This window comes from Perissodus microlepis, chromosome 5 (assembly GCF_051167445.1).
Source record: "Perissodus microlepis isolate ML-2025 ecotype Zambia chromosome 5, ASM5116744v1, whole genome shotgun sequence".
Taxonomy (NCBI): domain Eukaryota; kingdom Metazoa; phylum Chordata; class Actinopteri; order Cichliformes; family Cichlidae; genus Perissodus; species Perissodus microlepis.
In genome coordinates, this window is record NC_140465.1 from 18,670,713 (window position 1) to 18,695,504 (window position 24,792).

The window sequence follows — 24,792 nt, forward strand, 5'->3', positions numbered from 1 at the left end:
CAGGTGTGATTCCCGGCTGCAGCTCAGCGTATTGAAGCGTATTAATGAGCAGACATGAGTTAGGACCCACAGCCAAGTTTATTTTCCAGGAAACATGGCTTCCCTTCGTCCAAACGAGTGACTCTGCCCTTATTAATCACCAGTGTCAGTATTTATACATAAAGTAAAAAGCAGTAAAACTAACCTAATAAAAAAACTGCACCATCACTGCAGCACTCAGTCTTCAGTGGTAAAATAGTGTCTAAATATATATATATATATCAGATAATCAGTAAAATCTGTTTCAGAGAGAACATACAGTACAATTCCTTCATTATGCTCAGTTTGTTTGTTTCCTAACAAACCCAAGTCCTCCCTTTCTGTCCTCATCTGTTCACATGAACTTGGAGGAATCTGCAGATTTTCATTCCAGCCTGTCTGGAGGAGAGTCCTGCAGTGATTCTTGAATAAGAACAAGAAATTTGGGAATATGCTGGACAAAGATCGAGTGCAGATGGCTGCCAGTAATCAGGCCGGCCGCTGGTGTTTTCAGCACAGCTGGCTGAATCATAATGCTCCACCTCCTCTCTCTTGAGTCAAAATGAAAAAAACAAACAAAACACAAGGCTTCAAAATTACAATAGTGTTCATTCAGTGTCACAAAATAAAACATCTTTGAAACAGTACAGTAACTGTGGAGTAGCGTTGTTGCTATGAGACATTCAAGATGGAGTTTCCTGCTGGTGTTTCTGGTTTCAAGCTGCGTCTCGGTTCCCTGCCGACACCACGGAGGATGGGAGAGACGGCTGCCGCCTCTTCATCTCCTGCTGAAGCTGCTCCTTTAGAGTAGACACCTGCAGTAATGATAAAGGTGACAACAAACAGAAGTTAAACATGTAATTTTTAAATCTGATGACATGATTCAATCTTAAATCCAGTCTGCAGGTTACAGACGTGGACAGAAGAGTGGGATTTTGAAGGCAGTAACAAAAGGCTGGAAAATTAAGTGATGCTAAATACAAACAGCTGGAGGAACTTGTTTGCAGCTGATTAGGTTAATTAGTAACAGATTATTAATGTGACTGGATATAAAAAGAGTGTTTCAGAAGTGAAGATGGGCAGAGGTTCACCAGTCTGCAAATGCATGGAATGCAAATGTGATGTTCCTCAACATAAACCTTCAAATATCATCTGTGGCACATAATATCATCAAAACATTTGAAGAATCTGGAGGAATCAAAACTGATCAAAACTTCAAAACTGATTCAGTCATTGAAATCACTCCATGGGCTCAGGAACACTTCCACACCAGAAAGGCTGCTCAGGAAGTGATGCACCTGTATCACCAATACGGGTTCTGTATTTACTTACTTACTTTTTAATTTAATTTAATTTAACTTAAATTACTGAGTATAGTGCAAAAAATGACAAACTATATGTTTTTGCCTCCTTCTTGTTTTGAAGTTGCGCAGTGCTGGGAAACAAAAACGTCCCTCCGATGCTTTAAACATAAAATACTGTGCCTGTTTTTAAAAACTAAGAAGAAGAAATTACAGATATTTGTACTTTTGTTACTTCCCACCTCAACATACTAATGATTGCATTGTTCCATCTGTGTTTGCACAACATTTTAAGATGAAGTTTTGTTGAAAAAAAATCCAAGCACTATCATTTTATTAGTTTTTTTTCCTGTAAAAAACAATGAGACTGATTAATCAGTTGTGCTGATTGTCCTAAAGCAATGTTATTGATGTTGAAAGAAACACAGATGTGTCTGTGCCCACAGATATGATCCATCATATCTATTATACCCAATGAAACTTGGATCCAGCTAAGTAACATTTGGAGTTTGCATGTTCTCCCCATGTTTGCGTGGGTTCCCTCCGGGTACTTCGGCTTCTTCCCACCGTCCAAAGACATGCAGTTTGTGGGGATAGGTTAATTGACTAATCTAAACTGCCCATAGGTGTGAGTGCGAATGGTTGTCTGTCTCTGTGTATTAGCCCTGTGACAGATTGGCGACCTGTCCAGGGTGTACCCCGCCTCTCGCCCTATGACGGCTGGGATAGGCTCCAGCGCCCCCCACGACCCTGATAAGCGGAAGCAGATGGATGGATTATATATATATTCTGAACAACTTTGTTAAAAGCAACAGCAACACCAGCATCAGGTGTGTCTACAGGTGAACTTGGTAAAAAAGAGAAAAAAAGCTTTTAACACAGCACAATGTGAGCACCTGCTCCTCCAGCCCTTTGACTCTGTGCCGGTGAGCGCGCTCTCTAGTGCCCAGCGTCCGTTCGATATCCCGAAAGCTCGTCCTCAGCCTCTCCGCCTCCCGCTGGGCCTCCTCGCGCTGCCTCACCAAACTCTCGCACAAACTGTGAGACTGCTCCATCTCAGCCAGCTGTGTCTACTCATGAAACACACACACACACACACACACACACATACGCGGGAAGACAACCAAATGTAAAAGGAGAGGAACAGAACATCTGGAGGAAAGCCAAACATGACTGGAGTTTTATGGACGGAGTTACAACAGAGTAAATCGTTTGGACGCGCTGCAGTGAGCCTGTCTAAGAACATGTAAAACAGCTGTCCAACAAGGTCAACTACAAGCTGTGTGTCATTTGCAAGACAAAATGCGGGAAAAGTGAATCATCCTAATGAAAGAAGACGTCACATAAATAATAGTCTAATAAAGTCATGTCCAAATCTGATTCCAGATCTGTGAACCTGATAAAGTTTAAGTAAATTCAAAGAATGAAATTATCTGGTATCTAGTGACACCTGGGACTTTTAAAGTTCACGCAAACAAACCTCCAGCAGAAATCAGGTCACACAACACAAAGTGTTTTCCTCTTTTTAAGACTTCAGCAATCGAAGAATACGCAACAAAAAAAAAGACTCCAAACACGGCCGTTAGCCTCACGGTCTTTAAAACTCGAACGTTAAAGCTTTGGGATTTACTGCGACGGTTAAAGCACATTTCTGCAGCTTGGGAAAAGTTTGGCTTGAATGAGGAGAAAAGAGGAGAAGTCTGAAATGTTAAACCGACCTGAAATAAACAACTTTAATGAGCGTTTCAAAATTCCTCCAAAACCTGCTGCAGCTTAATTTATTTGCTTGTTTTTGGCATGTCTGTGGTAAATAGAAAAACATAGTTAAGACTTTAGCATCATTAAAATGAAGCTTTCCCAAAACTATCTCATGCCTTTGGTCCAATCGTTTGGTTATCTGTGAAAATTACTCAGATGTCACTTTATGAACTTAAACTTTACAATATAACATTAAAACTAATCTTGTTTTTTACATCCACGGGAAAAATGTAAATTATTACACATTTATGTCACCTTGCATGTTAAAAAAATCATTTTAAACTCTTTTTAAGCTCCTTGCTCAAGTCAAAAAGTCGAGAACTCAGGTTTATTTTGTCACTGTGAAACATCTGCTTGGCTTTCTTCTCGCCCGCTCTTTCTGCACAAACCCTCACTTCTAGTAGACGTGTCCAGCCACAGCTAAGTAAACAAAATCTTTCAGCAGGATTCGGCAGCAGTTTGGTCGTCTTTTGCCTCCATCAGCGGCCGTTCCCTACCTGCAGCATCAGTATCTGCTGCTGTGCTTCCTGCAGCTCCTGCTCGGCTGTGTTTAGAGAGCGATCCAGGCGACTCTTCTCTGCAGACAGCCGCATCGTGCCCTCCTCAGACTTCAGCTTCTGACGTTCAACCTGATGAAAAATGTAACCATGGACATGTAACAACAGCGAAGCAAGCCGTTCAAAACAGGGACGCGAGCTGGTGTGGTGACTAAAACACTCATCCAAGATGGTGAACACAGTATGTAAGCGGTGTTTTTGTGCAGTTCGATAGTTTAAGAGACAAAGGAAACACTTTATATGTGTGTAAATGTCATATCTTATTCAGAATTTCTGGAAACATTTATTTAAATGAAGGGAAGTAAATAGTAAACATTTATTAGAATACTAAAAGAATCAACTTCTCATGTTTTTATAATGATTTATATAAATTATATCATACAATTAGAATTTGCTTGGAGGCAATTTTGTAGAGGAGCTCGTACTTATCTGACATTTTTAACATTTTATTTCTCTCAGGCTGTTTTGATATTTTATTTAAAAGTAATTGTAATGCATCAGCGTGTGTGGTGTAGCTATAAGGCTCTGCAGGCCGTTTTGAATCTTAACTGGCATATAAATCTAATATCTTTAATGTCAGAAGGTCACAAAGAAAACAAACAAAGAAACAAACACGTGTTGACACAGCGCTGACCTTGTCCAGTGTGTTTCTCAGTGCGTTCTTGTCTTTCTCCAGCCTCACAGCCTGCCTCTCTGCATCTTTTTTCTCCGTCTCCAGCATGGCGACTGCTCTTTGAAGCGCCCGTAGCCGCTCCTCCACAGCGGCCCGCTCTGTCTGAGCCGACTGGGCGCTGCGCTGAGCCTCCGCAAGACTGGCTGAGCGCTGTCGCAGAGCCTGACGGAGGAAGACAGAAATCTATCAAGAACACCGGCCTGAGTTCAGCATTGTGCAGAATCTACTCTTTTACAGCTTCAGATCGGCAGCCCTGCAGGTGGACGAGTGTCTCTGGCGATCTGTTTGTCTCTAACCTCCTGAGCGCTCTTCAGCTCAGACTCTACTTCTTCTCGCCGCAGCTCACTCTCAGTCAGCTCGGTCTGCAGGCTCTGCACGCGCTCAGTGAGGGTGGCCGTGTTTCTCCTCGCCTCAGCTAATGACGCTCGGGATGCATCCATTTGTTCCTTAACGGCACAGAATAATTCTCACGTCAACATTCACATCTGAGCCACGCTGTTTGAAGCCCTTTGTTTTCTCTCTCTCTCACCTGCAGGAGCCTTCTGTCCTGTTCAGCCATGCTGAGCGTCTTCTGCAGGGCAGCCATACGACCCTGCGTGCTGCTCTGAAGGGCCGCCGCCTCCTGAATCGTCTGGTTGAGAGAAGTGATTTTTTCTCTGAGTAAAGTTTCACCTTCTTGAGATTTGAGCAGAGCCTGGCTCAGCATCTCCACCTCTCTCTGCAGCAGAGCTACGCGGGCTTCTCCTTCAGTAACCTGCAATTAGTACGAAACCAGTTTATTTCAGGCCAAAACAAAAAAAAATGTTTTTTTTTTTTAATCAAATTGAAATTTCAGTGCTGCTTTTTGTCAAAAGTAGTGCAGCGACCAGGACGGCAACTATAAAGTGTAGCTGCTGCATAATGCTTTTATTTTAGTGAATAATCACTACAACTAATAATGTTTCCTTGGAAACAGAAACCAGGAGTGACTGGTGGATTAACTGAAACTATTTTTCACATATCCACAGTGCGACAGAGCAGAGGCCCCCCACAGCAAAGCTTTTTATCTCAAGGACATCAGCCCCGGCTGCACGACTGCAGGTCAGCGAGCTGTAAAAAGAAGCTGCAGATCTCACCTGATGTCGACTATGGTTGAGGAGACAGAGCAGCACTGTTTCTAAGATTTCTTGGTGCGCTTTCTGCAAAATCTGTTAATCTAAATCCATCTTATATCTCTTTTATTTAGTTCATGGGACTTTTATGAATTCAAGGTAACGTTTGGTGACGCTGATTGCTTTGTTTCTTTAGATTTTAAGTTTTTAATTCTGATGTTTTTGTATTTAAGTCGTTGCTTTATTTGTATATGTAAACACTATAGTGTACATCAGTCTGGCTAAATGGCAGACTATAAGAATAAATAATAGCATTAAATCATAATTAAATGTTCACCAGCTGATCAGTGACATTAAATCTCCTGTATTAGAAGGAAATTCTCAAGCCCAACTAATCGCATTAAGCTGATCATGAGTCATAAATAAACAGCTCTGTATCTGTACCTGTTTGAAGAGAGAGTCGCGGCGCTCCTGGGAGGCCTGACTCTCAGCCTCTCGGTCTCCCAGGCTCAGCTTGAGTCTCTGCAGCTCCCCCTCCAGACTGCGCCTCCCCAGCTCCACCCTGGTGGCTCGAGCTTCAGCTGCCTCTAGCGCCTCCCGCAGGCGCTTCCTCTCCACCTCCAGACGGATCTCGGCAGCACGCTGCTTATTTAACTGATCCTGCAGAGATGGATGGAGGAGAAGGGTCATATTAAGTCTACATTCACTTATGTTTGAACAGCATATTAGAAACAGAGAGGAGCCACAGCTCAATAATCTCCTTGTCTTCTCAATACGTTTGTTCTAAAAAATACAACAGATAAAAGATTCACTCAGTAGTACACACAGCCCAGAAGGTGAATCATTTTGAAAGGTGCTGGTATTAAAAACAAACATATGGAGGGCTGGCAGGGGACACCACAGGTGGTGCAACACTGAGTGTGCGCCAGCATCTGTTGTTATTACATTTGTCGACAGTGCACGCTTCCAGTTATTGTCCTTCTGTTGCGCTACCATATGTTGACTGTAGCCGAGCTGGGATCACTGCTGTGTGAGTGACACCACAAAACATGGAGTACCTGTATGTGCTTCTTATCCGTCTCAGAGGCCTGCAGCGCTCGCTCTAAATCCTTCACCCGGTCGCTGAGAGCTCGCCGCTCTCTGTCTCCTCTCCTCACCGCCTCCTCTTGCTGCTGGAGCAAAATCTGGGTGGTGGTGAGGCGCTCATCCAGTCCACGCTTCCCTATGAGACATCCAAACAACACAGCCTGCAGTAGATTATCAGACTTAATTTTAACTCTACTCAGAAATGGGTTTTGGGCAGCTTGCCTTCATTGTGCAGATGAAGGTTATTTCAGAGTTTGACACAAGCAGACTGTTGAAAGCGAAAAGTTTCCCTGAGCTCATCTAAAATCTCCTTCTTTCTCAACAACTTCGGTAAACTCTCTAACCTTCTTGGTACTCCTGCATGGAGTACTGCAGCTGAGTGAGTCGACTCATAGCAGAGTCCCGCTCCACCTTCAGCTCCTCCAGCTCCCGCTGCACGGCCCCCAGCTGGCAATGGACATCATCCTTCAAAATTAGCAATAAACAAAGACTTGAGCTACACAAACAAAGAGATTATCCTTGAGTTATTATGTACTGTCATTTTCGTGCCGCGCAGCCCCGTTACCCTCTCTTTCTGTGCATCACGCAGCTCCTGGAGGAAGTCTCTGAGACCGCTTCGCACAGTCTCGGAGTCCAGCTCTGACTGAGGAAGAGGCACCGGTGTATCCCCTCTCTCAGGAGATACAACGCCTGAGCCCAAAGTATTGTCAGGGGTGCTTCCTCGAATTTCTGTACAGGAGAAACAGAAAGATGTTACGCTGAGATAGCTGAAGGAGTGAAGGAGGGTTCTTATAATGCTACAGAGACAAGACCAGCAAAAAGTAATTCCTCATGTTATTTGTTATGGGTGTCAGTAAGCAGTAATTTTTTTCTATAATTATGCTAAAATTTGAAGAGTCTTGGAGTCATTTTTTCTCAGAGTGATGAAACATCCTGTCTCAGAGCTAAATAAACTTTGCAACAATAATGAAACAAAGGCCTCGTGTTTGCTTCTCACCTTTAGGAGGCGACAGCGAGGAGCGCAGAGGTGAGACGCTGTGGTGGCGTGACATGCTGCCAGGTGATGTGGAGCTCCCTCCTGGGCTCCTCCCCCTGGGTCCTCTGCCACTCGCTCCAATGCCCAGCGTCCGCGTCAGCGCCGACTGCAGGCTGCTCAGACGAAACTCCAGGTCCCTCCTCGTGGCTTCGGCTCGGGTCAGCTCCGACTCAGTGGCGGCGAGCCGGCCCTGCGCCTCGCTCAGCTGCAGGCTGCAGTGAGCGGCGGAGTCCTGGGCCGTCTGAGCACGCAGGGACAAGTTCTTAGCTTCGTCCTGGAGCTTCTTCTCGCAGCTTCGAGCCTCCTGCAGCTGAGCGGTCAGCTCTCTCTCGCAGCTGCGCCAGCCCGCCTCAGACTCAAGCAGACGCTTCTGAGTCATGGAAAGCTGCATTAACATAAAGAAAGACAGAAGAGACAGAAGAGACAGCAGTGACGCACTGAAGACAGCAAGATTAACAAAGAGCTGGAAACTTCTTCACTTTGTTCCATTCTCACTTCTTTCTTGAGGGACTCTCTGGCTGTTTCGGCTTCAGCCAGCTTCTGTTTGAGGGTGAAAACCTCTTTTCCTCTCTCCTCGTCTCTTTGCTCCTCCAGCGACAGGCGAGTCTGCAGCTCTGCCACCTCCCTCTCTTTCTGCTCCTTCTCTCCATCCAGGACCTTCAGCTGGAGCCAGACAAAAGGAAAATTTACATTTAGAGGCAAAACTGTGCGCAACATATTTCCCAGGTTCTGCTCAGATGTGAGAGAGATGACTGCATGTCTGACCTGTCTGCGGAGCTCCTGCAGCTCTCGCCGAGCCTCCAGTCGTGATCTCTCAACTTCTCTCAGGCAGCTCCGCAGCTCTGTCACCTCCTTCTGAGTGGAAGACAAATTCTCCTCCAGCACAGACAGCTTTTGCTCCTTCTCCTCACATTGTCGCTTCACACTAACAAAACACACACACACTGCTTACACATCTCATCTACTCTGTGTCTCTGTCCCTGGATACTTTGCCAATCTCATGCATACCTGATCCTTTCAGTTTCTGCACTTCGCAGAGTTTCTCTCAGGTAAGTATTTGATTGGCTGAGAGCCTCTCTCTCCTTGGTGACATCACTGAAGCCACGGCGCAGCTCTGTGCCCTCTCTCCTGTAGCTCTCTGCTGAGTCCTGAGTTTGGTTCAGGCGGCGTTCAGTCTCCAACAAGTCCCGCCTCAGCTGGTCTCGGCTCTCCTCTGTGGCTGCGAGGGCGGCTCTGCACTGCTCCAGCTGGTGGGTGAAAATCAGATGAAATGAGGTCACTGGACAGAACATTTGTTTGTTTGCAGCATGAAAACAAATTAATTAAACTGTTTTATGTTTTCATATTTGACCTCTGCCCATATCTACAACCTTCCACAGATGCCAAAAAGTTGGAAACACTGATGGTCAGTAGCAGATTCTCCTCGCTTTGATCTTCTTCTTATAGCAATTTATTTTCTAACTTCTTGTTTCTCAAATCTGTTCAAATGTGGGCCATCAAGTCATACCTGGTTCGGCACATCAGTGGAAACCAGGTATATGTTAGGATGTTGGTATCTGATATTATGCATTTTGGCTCTTGTAGAGGATGATCTACCTCTTTGAGAGCGATGTCAGCACGCGAGCGGAGATCAGTACATGTCTCTTGTAGACTGTGGAGCTCCCTCTCACGAGCGGAGGCTGCATCCTCCAGCTGAGAGCGAAGCTCCAGCACCTCGCTGGTCAGAGCGCCGACTCTGATCTGAGGAAAACAAACAGGGTGATGCTGTAGTAAATCTTTCATTCGTGCCTCGACAACAGCAACAAAATACAAATCAGGACAGGAAGTGAAACCCTCCACGTTTCCTCCCGTCACCTGTTCCTGCTCTTTGTAATGAGCTGCTTCTCTGGCCACTCGCTCGGTCTCGAGGGCTGCAGCTGACAGTTCAGCCTGCAGACTGGAAACCCGCTCAGACAAAACCGTCTTCTCTGCTTCCTTCAAAGAAAGAGCCTGGGAGGACAGAAAATGTCTGGTTAACACTAAAACAAAGTTTAAAAAGGGGGGAAGGAACAGCCTGAGCCATGCTGGCATTTCTAACAAAGACATTATTTTAAGAAATCTGTTTTAAACCAAAGATTTAAATGACACATGCTATCTGATGTATAAATACAGCTCTAGATGCTGAATAGTTTCTCAGGCTGGGATCAGACCTGTTGTTTCTCCGTCTCAGCCTGGAGGAGACACTGATCTCTATCGTGCTGCAGAGTCCGCATTTCATCCTGCAGCTCCTCTTTTTCTCTCTTTGCTCTGCTGAGCTGATCCTCCATCTCCTGCCTGAGCTTTCTCAGCATGACCTCATGCTCCATCAGCAAGCTGTGCCGCACAACTTCCTGCAAAACACCATGATGACATTCATCCAAGTGTAAAAACATTCATACAAATAGCATTTAAACTAACAGTGATCCACTAAACCCACTTACCTTTTCTGAGACCAGTCTCTCCACCTCCTCCTGATGCTCAGAGGAGGCCTTGCGCAAGGCCTGCTGCGCCTCCAGCTGTGCCGCATTTAAAGTCTGACTCAGAGTCTGCTTCTCCCGCTCAGCCTGGGCCAATGCAATCTCCCCATCTGAGCGAACGCGCCTCAGTTCAGCTGGAAATCACAATCAGGAAAACAAATACAACACTTTCCTGTTATTGACCAACTTTTATTATCTTTAATTATAAAAACAACGTCTCCTCTCACCTGCAGCCGTCTCACAGCGGACTCTGAGGGTTTGGTTCTCTGTCTCCAGCTGCTCTCTGCGAGTTTCCACCTGAACGAGCTGCTGCTGCACTTCGAACAGGCTGGTCTCCAGGGACTCGCGCTCCGACCTGCAGGTTACAACCACAACTTACACACACGTGCGCTGAGCACTTTTGAGTAATTAACCAAGTCTGAAACCAAACATGCCTGAAAGCAGCCAGTTCCTCAGACAGCATGGCGTTCTCCCTCTCAGATGCTGTCAGCTGAACCACGAGGGCCGCTTTGTCCCGGGCCAGCTCTGCCTGACTGCGGCCGACCTCCTCCAAGGCCACCTCGTTCCTCTGGCCTTCTCCTCTAGCGAGACTTAACTCAGAACCCAAAGAGGTCACCTCACCACAAAGCTGTCAAGTACAAAATGATGAGGTCAGTTAAGTGACCTCTGTGAGCCAAAAGCTCAGACTTCAGAGTCCTATAAACACCCAGTTTCTGTTATGTCAGTTATACGAGATGTACCTGTCACTGTCATTTAAGGCCCACAGCTCTCTTTGCAAAGTTCAGCCAATCAGAGAACGGCTTTCAAAAGCCTTAAAAAGAGAGGAGCTGAAACACCTTCATACTGTTATATCAGACAGCTTCATGGTTTATATCAAGGCCCACTTTTATTTATAATTAGTGTGAAGTACATGACGATTCAAAAACAGAAAAGGTACTGCATGTCACAGTGTCATATGTGAGCGGTCTCTCATCAACCTTGCAAAAACCAACCTGCACACACCGGACACACGTCTCTCCTCTGCTGCTTTCTTCTGGGTTTCAAAGTTTAACCAACAGTTTGTCTGATTTAAAAATTTTCCTTTCCATTTTTAAATGTGTTTTTAAAATAACTGAGGCAAGAAATCAGCCATGTGGTCGTATTATCTACCTTTATTTTTGGGTCATTCAAAATAACGCTTTAGGCCCATGTTGCGAACAACTTTTTTAACCAAGCTTTGGTAATAGACCGGTGTTTTACAAACAGGAAATATCTTCCTGTGTTCTCTTATTTACAAGACAATGTGCACAGGAATGCAACATCCATCATTCAAGGCATGTTTAAAGTGCTCTCAGAATGGAAATGATGTAATGTGTAGTTATACCTGGGTGACTTTCTCCTGCAGCTTAAGTCTCTCAGCCCTGAGACTCTGGAGCTCAGCCTCGATCCCCACGCGGCTTAGCTCGGCGTCCTGCAGCGACTGCTGCAGTGTGATGCGGGCGGACTCCAGCTCGAGCCTGTCCTGCTCCAGCCGGACCAGCTCATCTCTGATGGTCAGCTTTTCCTGCTCAGCATCGCGTTTCTGAGCCTGCAGGACGGCTTTCTCCTCTTCGAGCTTAGACACAGAGGTGAGAGCAAGTCACATTAAAGGCCTGAAAACCTCTCTTAAAATCTAGAACAGGTTTGTTTATTTTACATAGTTTTATTTTACTCGGCTGGGATGGAAATGGGTGATGACGCACACCAATCACAGTTTGGCAACACCTGAATTTGAATCTAACTACATTACTCTGTTTACACTGGCATTAACTCTCGTCCACAGAGACACAAGAGTATTTCATATCAAATGGGCTTGAAACTACATATGTGGAGGTTTTAAATAGCACTGCAGCTCCCTTACCTTAAGGATGTAGGTGTTCAGGGCTGCTTTGTCCTGTGCCAGACCCTCGTTCATGCTGCCCATCTTTGCCAGAGAGTCTCTGAGAGCTGCATCCTCAGACTGGAGCTTGTTAAGCAGCAGACAGAGCTCCGTGTTTTTGCTCTCAGCCTGGAGGGAAGAATCACGGTCAAACAGGTGCTATTTGTTTAAGCAGTCGGGCTATTGCACGACAAGTTTATCTGAAAGTTTTCAAGAATAACTGAATAAAATGTCTGACTAAACTTAAAAACATAAAGTCTTCTGAGTTTTAGTTACATCAGACAGCTCAGGTGGAGGCAGGAGTCATCCAGAGGAGTGCTGCTTCATGACAAACTATTCAAAAACCTGAAATGTACAGTCGTACAGTCAGCGCTTCGAAAGGGAAACTCCTAAAAATATATTTATGAGCTCAGCTGCAAAAATAATCGTATAACTCGTTACAAAGCTGCTGTCTGAAGATGTGCAGCATCAGCTTTGGAGCTGAAAGCCATAGACACTGCAGGTTGTTCAGTGGCTGGCCTTATTGCAAATGTATTTGTAGGATTTTCCTTTTAACAAAACATCAGAGGGAAAATATTTAAAATACTTGATTTACCGATATTTGCAACACACAGTCTAACATTACATTTAGCGCTGAAAGAAGCATGCTCTGTTGTTTTTGGGACACTGCTACTAAATCTGCACCTTAATATCATGAACACTTCCACCACTCGTTTTGCCTTCGTTAACTTTCTCGCATGAAAACCTTGAAACTGACAACTGAATTTTAATGGACTAACTTTAATTTCCTCTCAACAAATACATCCAAAACAAAAAAGTGGCAGAGTGTCGCTCCCTTGCACTCTGGCAGTACTCTAGTAGCGCTTCACCTCTGACAAATACACAGACTATTACTATTTTCTTACCCGAGCCAGCGCCTCAGACAGCTGTGTTTTTTCTTGCTCCAGCAGCTGCCTCTGAACCTCCCCCTGCTGGTGAGTCTCCCTCACTGCAGACAACTCGCCACGCTGAGCAGAAGCTCGACTCTCGCTCTGATCCAACTGCTTCTGTCTGTTTGAGGCAACACGTGTTGTTCACTGAAAATCAGGCAGGACTCTTGGTGTGTATCTGTTAGTGTGTGAAGCTTGTTGTTCTATTGCAGGAAGGGACGACTGGACAGCACAATAGTTGTGAATAGAGTCAAACTTTTACACAAAAGCTGTAAATGAGATGTTGGGGCTGTACAGGGAGGAGTTTGTTAATGACTGAGATGCTTATGTAGAGGAAGCTGATGCAGATCTTTTGAATGGCACACTGTGAGCATGTGCAGCGTGTGGATTAGTGCCCACATCACATTCACTTAATCTCTACGAATTAGCCAGCTTACACCCTCAGCGTCTCTGCCTTCGCCCGGTCTCTCTCCTGCACGGCAGCCTCCTTCTCCTCCCTCTCGTGGTCTCGCTCTCGCTGCACGGACGCCATGGTCAGCTGAAGCTTCTCGCAGTCCATTTGCAGGAGCTGGCTGCTGCTCTGCGCTGCCTGCGCCGTCTTCTCCAGGCTCACCTTCTCGCTGCAACATTCACCACATGTGTGTGTGTGCATGTGAGAATATAATGCAGAGTTGAGGATAAATACACTGTTGGGTCTTGAGGCGGGTTTTGTAAGTGAAGTTTGGCAAACCTGGCCAGCGTGTCTCTCTCCTGCTTCACACGGTCCCGTTCTCGCAGCGCAGCCTCTCTCTCTCTCTGAGCGGCGTCCCTCTCCCGCTGCAGAGTTTGGCTTCTCTGTTCTGCGTCTCTTTTAGCCGACTCGGACTCAGAAAGCTGTTTTCGTAACTGCTGCACAGACGACTGAGCAGAGAGCAGACGGCTTCGAACATCCTGCAAACACAACCGGACAAGTGGAGGGAATGATGATGATGATGTTACAAGGATACAGCACCTACAACATGAAAGATTTTAAAGTCTCACCACAGATTTTAGCACTTAATGTCTGAGCTTCATTGATTTTTAAGTCGTTTAGCTTGTCTTAAACATCCAGAAAAGGGGGGCAAATAAAATCGGTGACCTCTGTCAGAGAGTTCCATGTTTGTGTGCGGTCCTTTGTGTTTGTAGATTAACATGTCACCTGCAGCTGGAGTGTCTTGTTTGTGACTGCAGAGCGGAGAGCAGACAGCGCCGCCTCTGGGAGAGGAGACAGCGAGGAGGGTCGAGTGGGAGAGGACGGCCTTCGAGGGAAAGAGTCACGAATCAGAGCCCCAGAATTGTCCTGATCTGCTTCTGACGATGACGACTCTCCGTCTGCTGAAACCGTCTGTAAACGCAGGTTAAAATGAAGCCCTTCCATCTGGGTTCCCACTGAGAAATCAGCTGATGTAAAAATGTGTGTGTTGTTTACCTGAGCGATGTCCCGCAGTGTGTCTAACAGCGTCTCAGTGTGAGTCCTCATCATCTGCATGTCAGTCTCATCACTGCCGCTCTGCTCCTGAAGGGAAATGATTCACATGAAGCACATGAAGCGGACCAGTATGAAACCATTATGGCCTCCGTGACTGGTGTCTCACCTCGAGCTTCCTCGTTAGTGTTACAATTTCTCTGTCACGCTCTTCAATTTGTCCCTTTAGTCTCTCCCCTTCTCGCACCAAATCGGACAACCTAAAAATGAGAACGAAAACAGACAATATGAAATTAAACTCTCGCGGACGGTAAAAAGGACCTTTAGTTTTGCACTTCGAGTCAGTTCTTGTTGTTTTAAATGAAAAGTGCTGGAAGTCTTCCTGCTGTTACACAATGGGGACTTTTACAAAACTAGCTCCTCCTGTTGGACTCGATTAAAACCAACTTATACGACTGTAAGCCTGCAGGACGGCTCGGCACCCTGACCTGACGTTGAGCTCGCTTCTCTCTGCGTCCATCCTGCTCTGAAAGCTCATCATCTCTGCCACTCGACCTCTCAGCTGCTGCTCCAGCTGAACCCTCAGAGCTTTCTCCTGCTCCAGAGCCAGAACTGCTCCTCCCTCCCGACTTTGCAGCGTGGCACACAGACCGGCCCAGGACACCTGAGAAGAGTGGGACGTCCGAGCCAGCTCATTACGCATATCTGACAGGTCCCTGCGGGAGATTGGAGAGAGGCGGGAAGGAGTGAGAGACAAAACACGAGTCAAAAGATAAAATAAGACTGAGGAGAACAAAGTTTACCTTTCAGTGGCGCTCTTCATTTCGCAGACATGCCTCCTGAACCCGACCACTTGTCGCCACAGTGTCAGCAGTCGGCTGTGCTCGCTGCTGAAGTAGCTGTGGAAAGACTGAACAGGAGGCCAAAGGAAATTAAAACGAGTAATGATTATTCTGAATTCATGCTTTCCTGAATTTCCTTTTAATATTTAAGAAGCATCCCTCTCCCACCTCTTCTTCTCTCCTCCAGTCAGACTCCTTTTGCTCTAGCTCCTCTCTGGCTTTTGTCCAATCAGCAGTGAGCCTGCGGATGTCCTGGCTGAGAGCCTCGTTGGCCAAACCAGCCTGCTCCAACTGCTCTCTCAGCATTGCATTCACTGCAGACAGACTGCTGCTCCTGAAGTCACAACATGGAAACACTCAAATATAACACACGCAGTTCAGGCTGGAGCTCTTTACAAAGAAAGTGGTTAAATAAAACGCAAAGGAGAAGATTGATCGGGCCTGCAGATGTTTGGTATAATACATGACTGAATTCATGAAATCCTCCTTAACTAGAGTCTGCGTGGTTTTAAAAAAAAGGCTGCTCACTCTCATATTTCCTATGTTTTTAGTGTAAAAGTTAAAGTCAAATTACAACAGAGCACAATCACAGATGAGCTCATGACTCATTCCTGTAAAAATAGTTTTGGCTGCAAGTGCAAAAATGTCTCACAAAAATCTTCAGTCCCTAAATAAAAAGAGTTAAAAATAATTACTCAGTGGACTAACTGGCCAACAGCTTATGTTGTCAGTTAGATAACTATTTATATCTGCTATACATAGGCCATGAAAATACGCTGTTCCTGCATGAGTACAATACCATCTATATCAATTCTGTCCATCGATCCTTACAATAACAAAACAAAACAAGAATAAGTTGATTAAATTCATTTTTTAAAGACTGTTGCATATGTCAAATTAAAGTAATAAATCCATATACATTTATTTGCAGCTTCAAAGGGAGCTATCATAGTGTGATGTTCCCAAAAGCAGAATTTGATCTCAGAGGACGACCTTGCTGAATTTAAGTTTTTTAAATAAAATTCTCCCACTAAACTGCTGGTGCTCAAGTTGCACTGAGAGCATTGTAGAGTCAGTGCAACCCTAGCTGTGGCTCAGAAGGTTCAACTAATAATTGGAAGGCAAGATGTGGGCTAGATGATGAAATGAACCGAAAACTGTCCTGGATACAGCCACTGAAGTGTGAGTGTGATGGAGACAACACGCTTGAAGTGCACAAAATAAAGCACTGTATGAATGTTTGTGGTAAACAGACTTATACAGTCGTCTTCTGCTCATACTACTCAAAGTGCTGCTACATCATAGGCCACACTTACATTAATAAAGCTTTTTGTCCTGCTCTCTTAAACACTTTTTAACAATCACACAGACACACACAGTGCCTCTATAGTGCAGCGGTCCCTGGTTTGATCCCAGGAGGAGTCACAAGTCATTTTGGGTTAAGGACAGGGTCTGGTGTAACAAATCTGCCTAATGAGACATGCGTAGAAACCTGCTAAGCTGCTTCCTTGTGAATAAAGGAGCAGACAAAAGCAGCTTTACCTAGCTAGCACACTAATTTAGACACATTTCAACACTGGGACTGAACCCTGACCCTCTGATTAGCAGACATCTCACTCTATCCCCACAACCACAGCTGTCATAAATGTGGCTCACAGTGTAAACATGTTATATAAATACCAGTTAAATAATTTCCTCTTAGACTTTGCTAAAAAAAACACAAAAAAAAAGTTTGACATACAAAAAATGGTGTTAGTGCAGGTTTTAATGTTTCTGTTTCTATTTATGGGCTACGTGCCACAATTCTTTACAATGACACTTATTAAACCACTGCTAGCTGTTTTAACAAATTATAGGCCAATTTCCAACCCAACTTTTATCTTAAAAACTCTTGAAATAGTAGTTGTAAAACAGCTAACTGATCATCTGCAGAGGAATGGCTTATTTGAAGAGTTCCTGACAGGTTTCAGAGCTCGTCAGCTTTAGTAAAGGTTACGAATGATTCTGATTTGACAGCTTAATATTGTACATCATTTTACTACAGAGATTAGAGCACGCTGTAGGTATTACAGGTACTGTGCTGAGGTGGTTTGAATCATATCTATCTCATAGACTCCAATTTGTTCATGTAAATGGAGAGTCCTCCTCACATCCTAAGGTTAATTATGGAGTTCCACAGGGTTCAGTGCTAGGACCAATTCTGTTTACATTATACATGCTTCCCTTAGGCAAGGTATAGCATACATTTTCACTGCTATGCAGATGACACACAATTTTATCTATCCATGAAGCCAGATAACACACACCAATTAGTTAAACTGTGTGAATGTCTTAAAGGCACAAAGATCTGGATGACCTCTTCTGCTTGTAATTTCAGATAAAACTGAGGTTATTGTACTCAACCCTAACAATCTTAAAAGCATGGTGTCTAACCAGATGTTTACTCTGGTTGATTGTTGGGTTTTTCTCTCTAATATTGCAGGATCTTTACCCTATAATGTAAAGCACCTCTAAGTTTTTCTGATTTGGCACTATATAAATAATATTGAATTTTCTCTGAGTTATCTCTGGTTTGGCTCCACTGATACTTTTCAACAGTCTGAGGACGTTACAGGTTTGCAGCTAAATCATTTTATGTCTCTTCTCTCATGATGCATCACCTTTGTTGTTCCTCCTCCAGACGGATTAAAGCATCCTCCAGGTTGCTGCTTGCTTCATCTTGATGGCGACCATTCGATGTTTCGCTGTGACCCTAAAATCAAAAGATGACATTGGACATATTATTTTTAACCTGTGCATAAAAATCGGCTTCCTTATGTTTACAGTAAACTCGAGGTCGCCTACACTGTTTTTCTCCAACTCTGATGACTTCTCCTGCAGCGCCTGATCCAGATCACCACACCTCTTTTTATACTGAAGCACCTGAAGGAGCAGGAAATAACACCAGTAGTCACACCTCATCAATAACAACTTAGCAGAAGAGGGAAATAAAACAGACGCACCTTGGCCTGCAACTTCTGCACGAGCTGCGCCTGCCTCTGCTGCCCCTCCTGGTATGCGGTGAGTTTGCGCTTGTAGGCCGCCTGTTCCTCGTCCAGCCGCCTGCGCAAATCCACATTCTGCTGAGCCAAGCTGCGTGACTCTGGTGAATCGTGGTCTTCGTCCCCTGTTTCAAAACGCAGCGCCTGCTCCAACTGTGGTTTAAATGAAAGGTAAGAGGCAAGGGGTCGGGTTTAATTTCACACTTCTTCACGACAGATCTGCATGGCACTGCCAAGTTTGGACTGCATCCAAAAATACCTGTATACGTGTTCTGTAAGTCCCAGTGAGCTAAGTACTTGAGATGGGAACTATTTTCCAGACTTTAAAACAGAATTTCCCCAAACCATCTCACCATTTAACAGCTGTTCTGGACAGCTTGTGCGTACACTGATGGCACTGGTACAAAACACATCCTGATTATTTCCTGAAACCTCTCATGAATGCATAAAATGAAGGAAAATACTACATTTAAACTACATAAATGGAAATACTAACTTTGTTTTCAGCCACATCTTTCTTTCTATGCTGCATAGATGTTCACTCTTAAATGAAACTCTTCACAAGAAGGTTTGTGGATTATTTTGTGTAACCTGATCGTGACATCTGGACAGAGGCACATCTGCTGAGTTTATAAATCATTTTTTTGGCACTTTGAACAGCACAGGGTGAGCGCCATTTAGTTCTGTTATATTTAAGAGAAAGCTGACTCACATACTAACATATATTCCAGCTACTCAGTACTACAGAGTGTCTGTATCCCAAAGCGGAGACCAGTTATTACTTTAAATACACTTTTGAAATGAGTCCATTAAGTTATAAAAGGTGGACACTCTCCTTTAAACTGGTTGTTTTATGTGTGACATTAAAGCAGCAGGCATCTCAACAGCCTACAAGAGTAAAATATACATATATAAATTTATTTATTCTTTAAAGAGAAAAGATTCCTTTGGACGATCTCCAGCACAGTTTCTTCGTGCTTTAGGAAGCAGGCTGCAGTTATTCCTTTTGTAATGTTCAACCCACCCCAAATGAGCTGTAGCACCCAACTCACCCACCCACCCAACACTGCATCTCCCCTCGCCACTGAAGCCCCTGTTTACAGTCACCCAGGGTGACAGACGCCATGGCAACATTCCACTTCAGTTGATTCCAGCCCCCATCACCTGGGAGACGAGCAAATCTCAGACAAAGGAAGGACCCAAAAAAACACATAAATGAGGAAAAGGGAATGTGGTACGGTCCTCAGCTTTAAATGTGTGTAAAGCCAGAGCACCTGAAGAGTGTTTGAACTTGTCGCAAGAGATTAACAGGCTATAATGATTCCATCCACCTCTCAACCTATTCTACCAAAATGACCACTAAGTGCTGTTTGCAGGCATCCTGGAGACTTGCCTTACCCTCTCACTGATTGCACCGTACTTGATGGCGAGCTCGTCTCGGTCGGCTCTGCTGTGTGCCAGCAGGTCCTCCAACCTCGCCAGTTCCCCCTGCAGTACTCGGTTCTCCTCCTGGAGGGACATGACTGAGGACATGGCCCCTGCTGCTCAAAGAAAAGCCAAAGTCAGGCAAAGACGGCACTGATTTGATGTGAAGGAGAGAGGACTGTGGCAACTCACCGTTGTCGCTGAGGTTCTTTGTCACAATCTCTCGCACTCGTGCTGGCAGACATGTAGGGGGGGCATCAGGTGAAGGACCCCGGACTGTCAGCCTCTTCTCCTCAGACAGAACGCTCTCCTCCAGCCTCTGGTGGAGGAGGACAGGCGCAGCCGTTTTTATTTAGTTTGTGACGTTTAGAGAAAGATCAGCAACACAGAGCTGAGAAACTATGAAATAAGGCTGTAAACACAGAAAATCCCAACACATGACAGAAACCGAGTGATCACAATAATGTGTCTGAAAAGTGCCACAAACCCAACGGTGCCACGACAGGCACAGGACCACGACTGCTGCGCAATGGATACACAAAACTGCTCCCAAACAGAAACAAGCGCATGCACGCCCCAGATGAGCCGCTATTATTTGCCCCACACCTGCGTCATTTAATGAAATGATCAAGTGAGCTGGAGCGGGCCCGGCGAGCCTCACCTGGATCACAGACTCCAGTTTACTGCTGGAGTCGCTTTCTGCGGAGTTTTCCGCAGCGCTCATCGCACCGGCAGGTATTTAAAATCCTCCGGGTAACAGGATTAACTCCGAATAAATGCTACGTCTTCACGGTGTCAGCGATGGTCTGTTGCTTTGCAGCAGGAGCGGGAAAAAGAAACAGTTGTGAGCCTTAGCTGCTTATTTGGTATGAGCCGACAAAGTTTAGTCGCAGAGGAGCAGTGCGCGTCCGTCCCGTCGCCTCCTCCTCCTCTTCCTCCGGGAGGCAGAGATTGAGGACAGCAGGATTAGCAGGTTTTAAAATGCACACCCCCACCTCCTCCACCACTATCACCACACTCCCACTTCTCACATTCAGAGCCCTCCACACGTCACTGATATCCAGCTACTCTCGAGCCTCGCAGTTGAGAGAAGATACCGAAAAATTAACCTGATTTTTGTGACGTCAGTATGTTAATATTGATTCAAATAGTTACGGCACTCCTGAGCCCACCGAGAGAAGCAGCAGATATCTTTAAACTCCTTTACGGCGTCGTGCCAAAAAGTGATCATCTGCCAAAAACACAGACCGTCTGTTACAACTGACTTGTTGACCCAAAATCTGTGAAACATCTCTCTCATTTAGGTAACTTTTATGTAGCCTTTATTTATCCAGGTCAAAGGTCTCATTAAGACTAAAAGGTTATTTCAGAGTGACCTGTCCAAGATATGAGCCTTTCATAAATCATGTTGACTACAGTCTATTTACCAATACAAGCAAAGAATGGACTTTACAAAAAAATAAAAAATAAAAAAACAACCACAGAAACAGAAACATATTCACTTTTTGAATATGAGGGTTTAAAAACAAAAACAAACAAACAAAAAACAACAGAGCATAAGCGTCTACCAAAGCGCTGGAATTTACTCTCTAATTTCCTGTTTCGATTAAGCATAATTAGTGGCAGTGCAGCAGTGCAGCTGTTACTGAGTGTTTTTAAGGATCTTTTTAAATTAATATCTAAAATAAAAATAATTAAAAATATCCTCCAGCTTAAGGGGTTAATTAAAAGTACAAAATTATTGCCAGCCAAAGAAGCAGTTATAACAAACAACATCTTGTCACTGCAATCATATTATTATTATTATTATTATTATTATTATTAATCCAGATAATTTGTGCCACTTCTTAGTTTTAATGACACAAAAAGGATCAGATCTATCCATTTACACTTGTATTATACTTTTACATGTTAAGTGCTCTGCACATGGATGTGTGTGTGTGACTTTTTTTATGTCTTTGAAAAGTTGTGATTGTCACTTAAATGGGAGAATAAGGGTTTCATATTTTCCTCTGAAATGCAGTGAAGTAGTCTAAACACGACATAAAAAACATTTAAGGTCAGTAGTTTTAAAAATGTGTTTGGACAAGTCCAGACAAAACCAAATATGCTGCCTCAGTCAGTTTCAGTTTTCCTTTTAGTGCTGTTCAGTATTTTTGGTGTTAGGGTGATGACTGTCATCACAGTTTGGATCTGCTTCATGAAACTATGAATACGTGTTTGCAAAAACAAAAAAGGGAAGGTATAAAATGTTATCTTGATATAGCTTTACACTAGTGGGTTTGGGGTATTTCTTCATTTCTGAAGGGCAGGGGTACATCCAGAGGGGGCAACATGACTGAATCTTACTGATACCCCCCTCCCACCAATGCAATCAGACTACAATACTGTAAAACCCACAGTGTGCACTGGATGAGAGCATGCACAGTTAGTACATTTACTAAAATACTTTACTAAAGTACTGTTTCACAGATCTACTTTATTTATTTATTTTTTATTTATTTATTGTAGTCACTTGGATGAGTGACAAAACATTTCTCCCACTGAATACGTGGATTGTAACAACATTATGGTGTATCCACAGTTTTCTTCACTTTATTCATTTCTGATAAATATTTTCTGTGGGAAGGGTGTTGTTCCTGCTCAGGAATTTTGGGGGAGCAAAGAGGTGACATCTTCTCCATTATTATATCTTTACATTCAAGCAGCTGTAATGGGAATAATTCACAAAATCACAAATATTTCGTATCTTTACACTTGACTTTGTTTTCTGCTTCTCCTTCTTCTTCTTTTAGCGTTTAAACGTTTTTAATTTTAATACATTAGCAACTTTAGCACAAAGCTAAACAAAGCATCTGCTTTGTTGTTTGCTTTGTGACACAGGCATTGAAGATGACGGGGTGTGTGCTGCACTGTGTGGCGTTTGAATTGTCAAGGTTACAGACAAGAGGATCATTGTGTCAATACCAGACCCCCCACTCTGCCTTAACCCAGCTCTCCCGCTCACACTCACATTTGCATTTCTATGCTTGTGAGTACTTTCTCTTACAGTACACATTACCATCCCTCCACCCTATAACCCCTGAAACCACACAGGGCCCTGGGGGAGCGAGTACTACCAGATTAAATGTCCTTAAAAAGCCCCAATACAAAAGGACTTACAGGAATAAACATCAAAACTCAAACTTATTACAGCTTTATTATTATTACAGGGATTTTCCCCCCCAAGTTTCTGAGTTTTTCTATTTTCATCAAGTTAGATTTCAGAGTTGGTCTTTTTGTTTAGTTTAGGTTTTAGTAATTTGACTCTTACTTTTAATTTTGTAAATTCATTATTATAATTTTAAGAGTATTTGATAGGGGCATGTTTTTCCGAAGTTCTGAATAGATGTTGCAATACAAACAGCACTCCCCAAAGGATGTTGATTTAGTGTGTTAGACATCCCAATGCTCAGTAGACTGTAATAACACGGTAATAACATTGTTCCTGACGGTTTTTCCCCCTCAAAAAATCTCTAGCTTTGATTTTATTTCCTTTAACTAAAATTTTATTTTGTTTTTTTTTTAACCACAGTTTCATTGGACTGTAATGACTTTGGTGAATGCTGACTTAAATGTCTGAATGACTGAAATTTAAACTTACAGGAATAAACAACAAAAAACTGATGTGTTGTGACATCATCAGTCATGCTGTCACGCCTGACACCAGTTCACCAACCACTTCATTAGGCACACCTTTTTAAGGCAAATGTCTAATCAGCCACATGAAAGTAATTCAGTTTATTGAGCCACATAGACACGGTCAAGACGACCTGCTGATGTTCAAACGGAGCATCAGAATGGGGAACAAAGGTGATTAAAGTGACTTTGGATGTGGCGACAGAAACTTTTGATCTCCTGGGATTTTCCCTTAAAACCATCTCTGGGATTTAAAAAGAGAAAATATCCAATGAGCAGCAGCTCTCTGGGAGAAGATGCCTCATAGCTTGGAGGTGAATGACAGGAAGGCAACAGTACTTCCAATAACCACTTGTTCCAACCAAGACATGCAGAAGGAGACAGGAGACACTGCTATCAGCTAAGATCACCAGGAATTAAAGCAGCTCTAAAGGCGGGGGTCCCGCACAAGCAGGGTGTACCTAATAAAGTGGCTGGCGTAAAACCATAGTATTCTGATCTGAAATAAATGAAAGATTTTCATTTCCCAGGAATGAAAAGTTCAGTTTAAACTTATTCATATCTTTGGCGCCCCCTACTGGTGTTATAGGAAATAACTGGTACTGACTTCAGTGAAATTAAACCTTAAAAATCTGTCGATCTTCGCAATTGTTCATCCTGAATCTCCAAATGCGAACACACCCCCAAACTGTCCGCTCTTCCCCACACGTTAAACAAACGGGACTTCTTCTGCACCGACCTTAAATCACGGATTTCCTGAGCAGATCCCTCTGCGCTTCTCGTTTATTATGTGCATATAAAGGAGAACACGGCCAAACGATTCATCGCCAACATCCTCTTTAAGCACAGAAACCACCGACATCCACAAAGACACGCCCAAGTTTTCAAAAGTCTGAGGAGTTGGAGGAGTTGGAGGAGGGCGATGGTTGCACGTTAAGCCGCGCAGCATCCAACCAAAATTAAACGGAGACTTTTTTTTGCTCCTCCAAGCATCAGAGGAGGAGATCGTGACTGCTGACACGTAATGTCAAGAGGCAAGAGGCTGAATATAAACACCATCTACACCTACATCATGTCGTGTTTGCTGCAGCTTTAGCAGTGAAAACATCTGCTTCCCTGTCTGATAAACATCTCTCCTCGGCTGCTCGTTCTGCTCACCGTTTTCCTGCCGTCTCTCCATTTCTCCTCTGCGTGGGCTTTTTACACAGCAAAAGCAGGCACGAAGCTCATCCCGGCACTTACAAACGGACCGTCGGCTCCCTGCACGCAGGGTCGCCTTGTTTCGAAATCTTCTCCATGCTTTTTCCGGGGAGGGACTTCCAGTTCATACAGATCAGCGGCGGGTCTATCATATGATCACACCGAGCTCCATAACGCGCTGGCATTTTGAATGAACGCTGTTATTCACTCAAATAAACGAGTATCTTAAAAAAAAGTGTGTATGTTTTAGTGTTTTATGTTTTAGTTTTTAGTGTTTTTTTAGTGTTTTATGTTTTAGTGATGTAGATGTTTATCTTTCAA

General features: G+C 44.0%; 1 protein-coding gene across 4 annotated transcripts; it reads right to left on the reverse strand.

The window, feature by feature from the left end:
• Window positions 1–59: 59 nt before the first annotated feature.
• Window positions 60–24,589, reverse strand: crocc (ciliary rootlet coiled-coil, rootletin). 4 transcript variants are annotated; one of them, XM_084928481.1, is made up of 38 exons: window positions 24,430–24,589; window positions 20,255–20,399; window positions 19,786–19,912; window positions 19,567–19,709; window positions 18,130–18,321; window positions 17,972–18,049; window positions 17,788–17,879; window positions 15,296–15,461; window positions 15,089–15,195; window positions 14,774–15,001; window positions 14,455–14,545; window positions 14,289–14,375; window positions 14,019–14,204; window positions 13,572–13,771; window positions 13,279–13,461; window positions 12,818–12,962; window positions 11,895–12,041; window positions 11,379–11,609; window positions 10,450–10,643; window positions 10,243–10,370; window positions 9,980–10,149; window positions 9,710–9,889; window positions 9,375–9,509; window positions 9,117–9,260; window positions 8,529–8,767; window positions 8,286–8,445; window positions 8,016–8,183; window positions 7,482–7,905; window positions 7,050–7,213; window positions 6,829–6,949; window positions 6,457–6,620; window positions 5,843–6,058; window positions 4,837–5,061; window positions 4,604–4,753; window positions 4,269–4,469; window positions 3,575–3,706; window positions 2,216–2,389; window positions 60–833 (listed from the first exon to the last, which is right to left on the reverse strand). In XM_084928481.1, exons 2-38 carry the CDS (start codon window positions 20,315–20,317, stop codon window positions 735–737), a joined length of 6,054 nt encoding a protein of 2,017 aa, XP_084784607.1. In that variant the 5' UTR covers window positions 20,318–20,399; window positions 24,430–24,589; the 3' UTR covers window positions 60–734. The 4 variants fall into 4 exon arrangements, with proteins under 4 accessions (XP_084784607.1, XP_084784608.1, XP_084784609.1 ...); XM_084928482.1 differs by having other exon boundaries at window positions 20,255–20,405; XM_084928483.1 differs by lacking the exon at window positions 20,255–20,399 and having other exon boundaries at window positions 24,430–24,588.
• Window positions 24,590–24,792: the final 203 nt, after the last annotated feature.

Excerpts from the sequence above, each read along its gene's own strand:
- crocc (XM_084928481.1), bottom strand. The coding sequence starts at position 20,317 with ATGAGCGCTGCGGAAAACTCCGCAGAAAGCGACTCCAGCAGTAAACTG. Across the intron at positions 15,462-17,787 it reads CTGGAGGAGGAACAACAAAG|GAGCAGCAGTCTGTCTGCAG; the intron begins GTGATGCATCAT and ends TTGTGACTTCAG. Across the intron at positions 2,390-3,574 it reads AGCAGATACTGATGCTGCAG|ACACAGCTGGCTGAGATGGA; the intron begins GTAGGGAACGGC and ends TTTCATGAGTAG.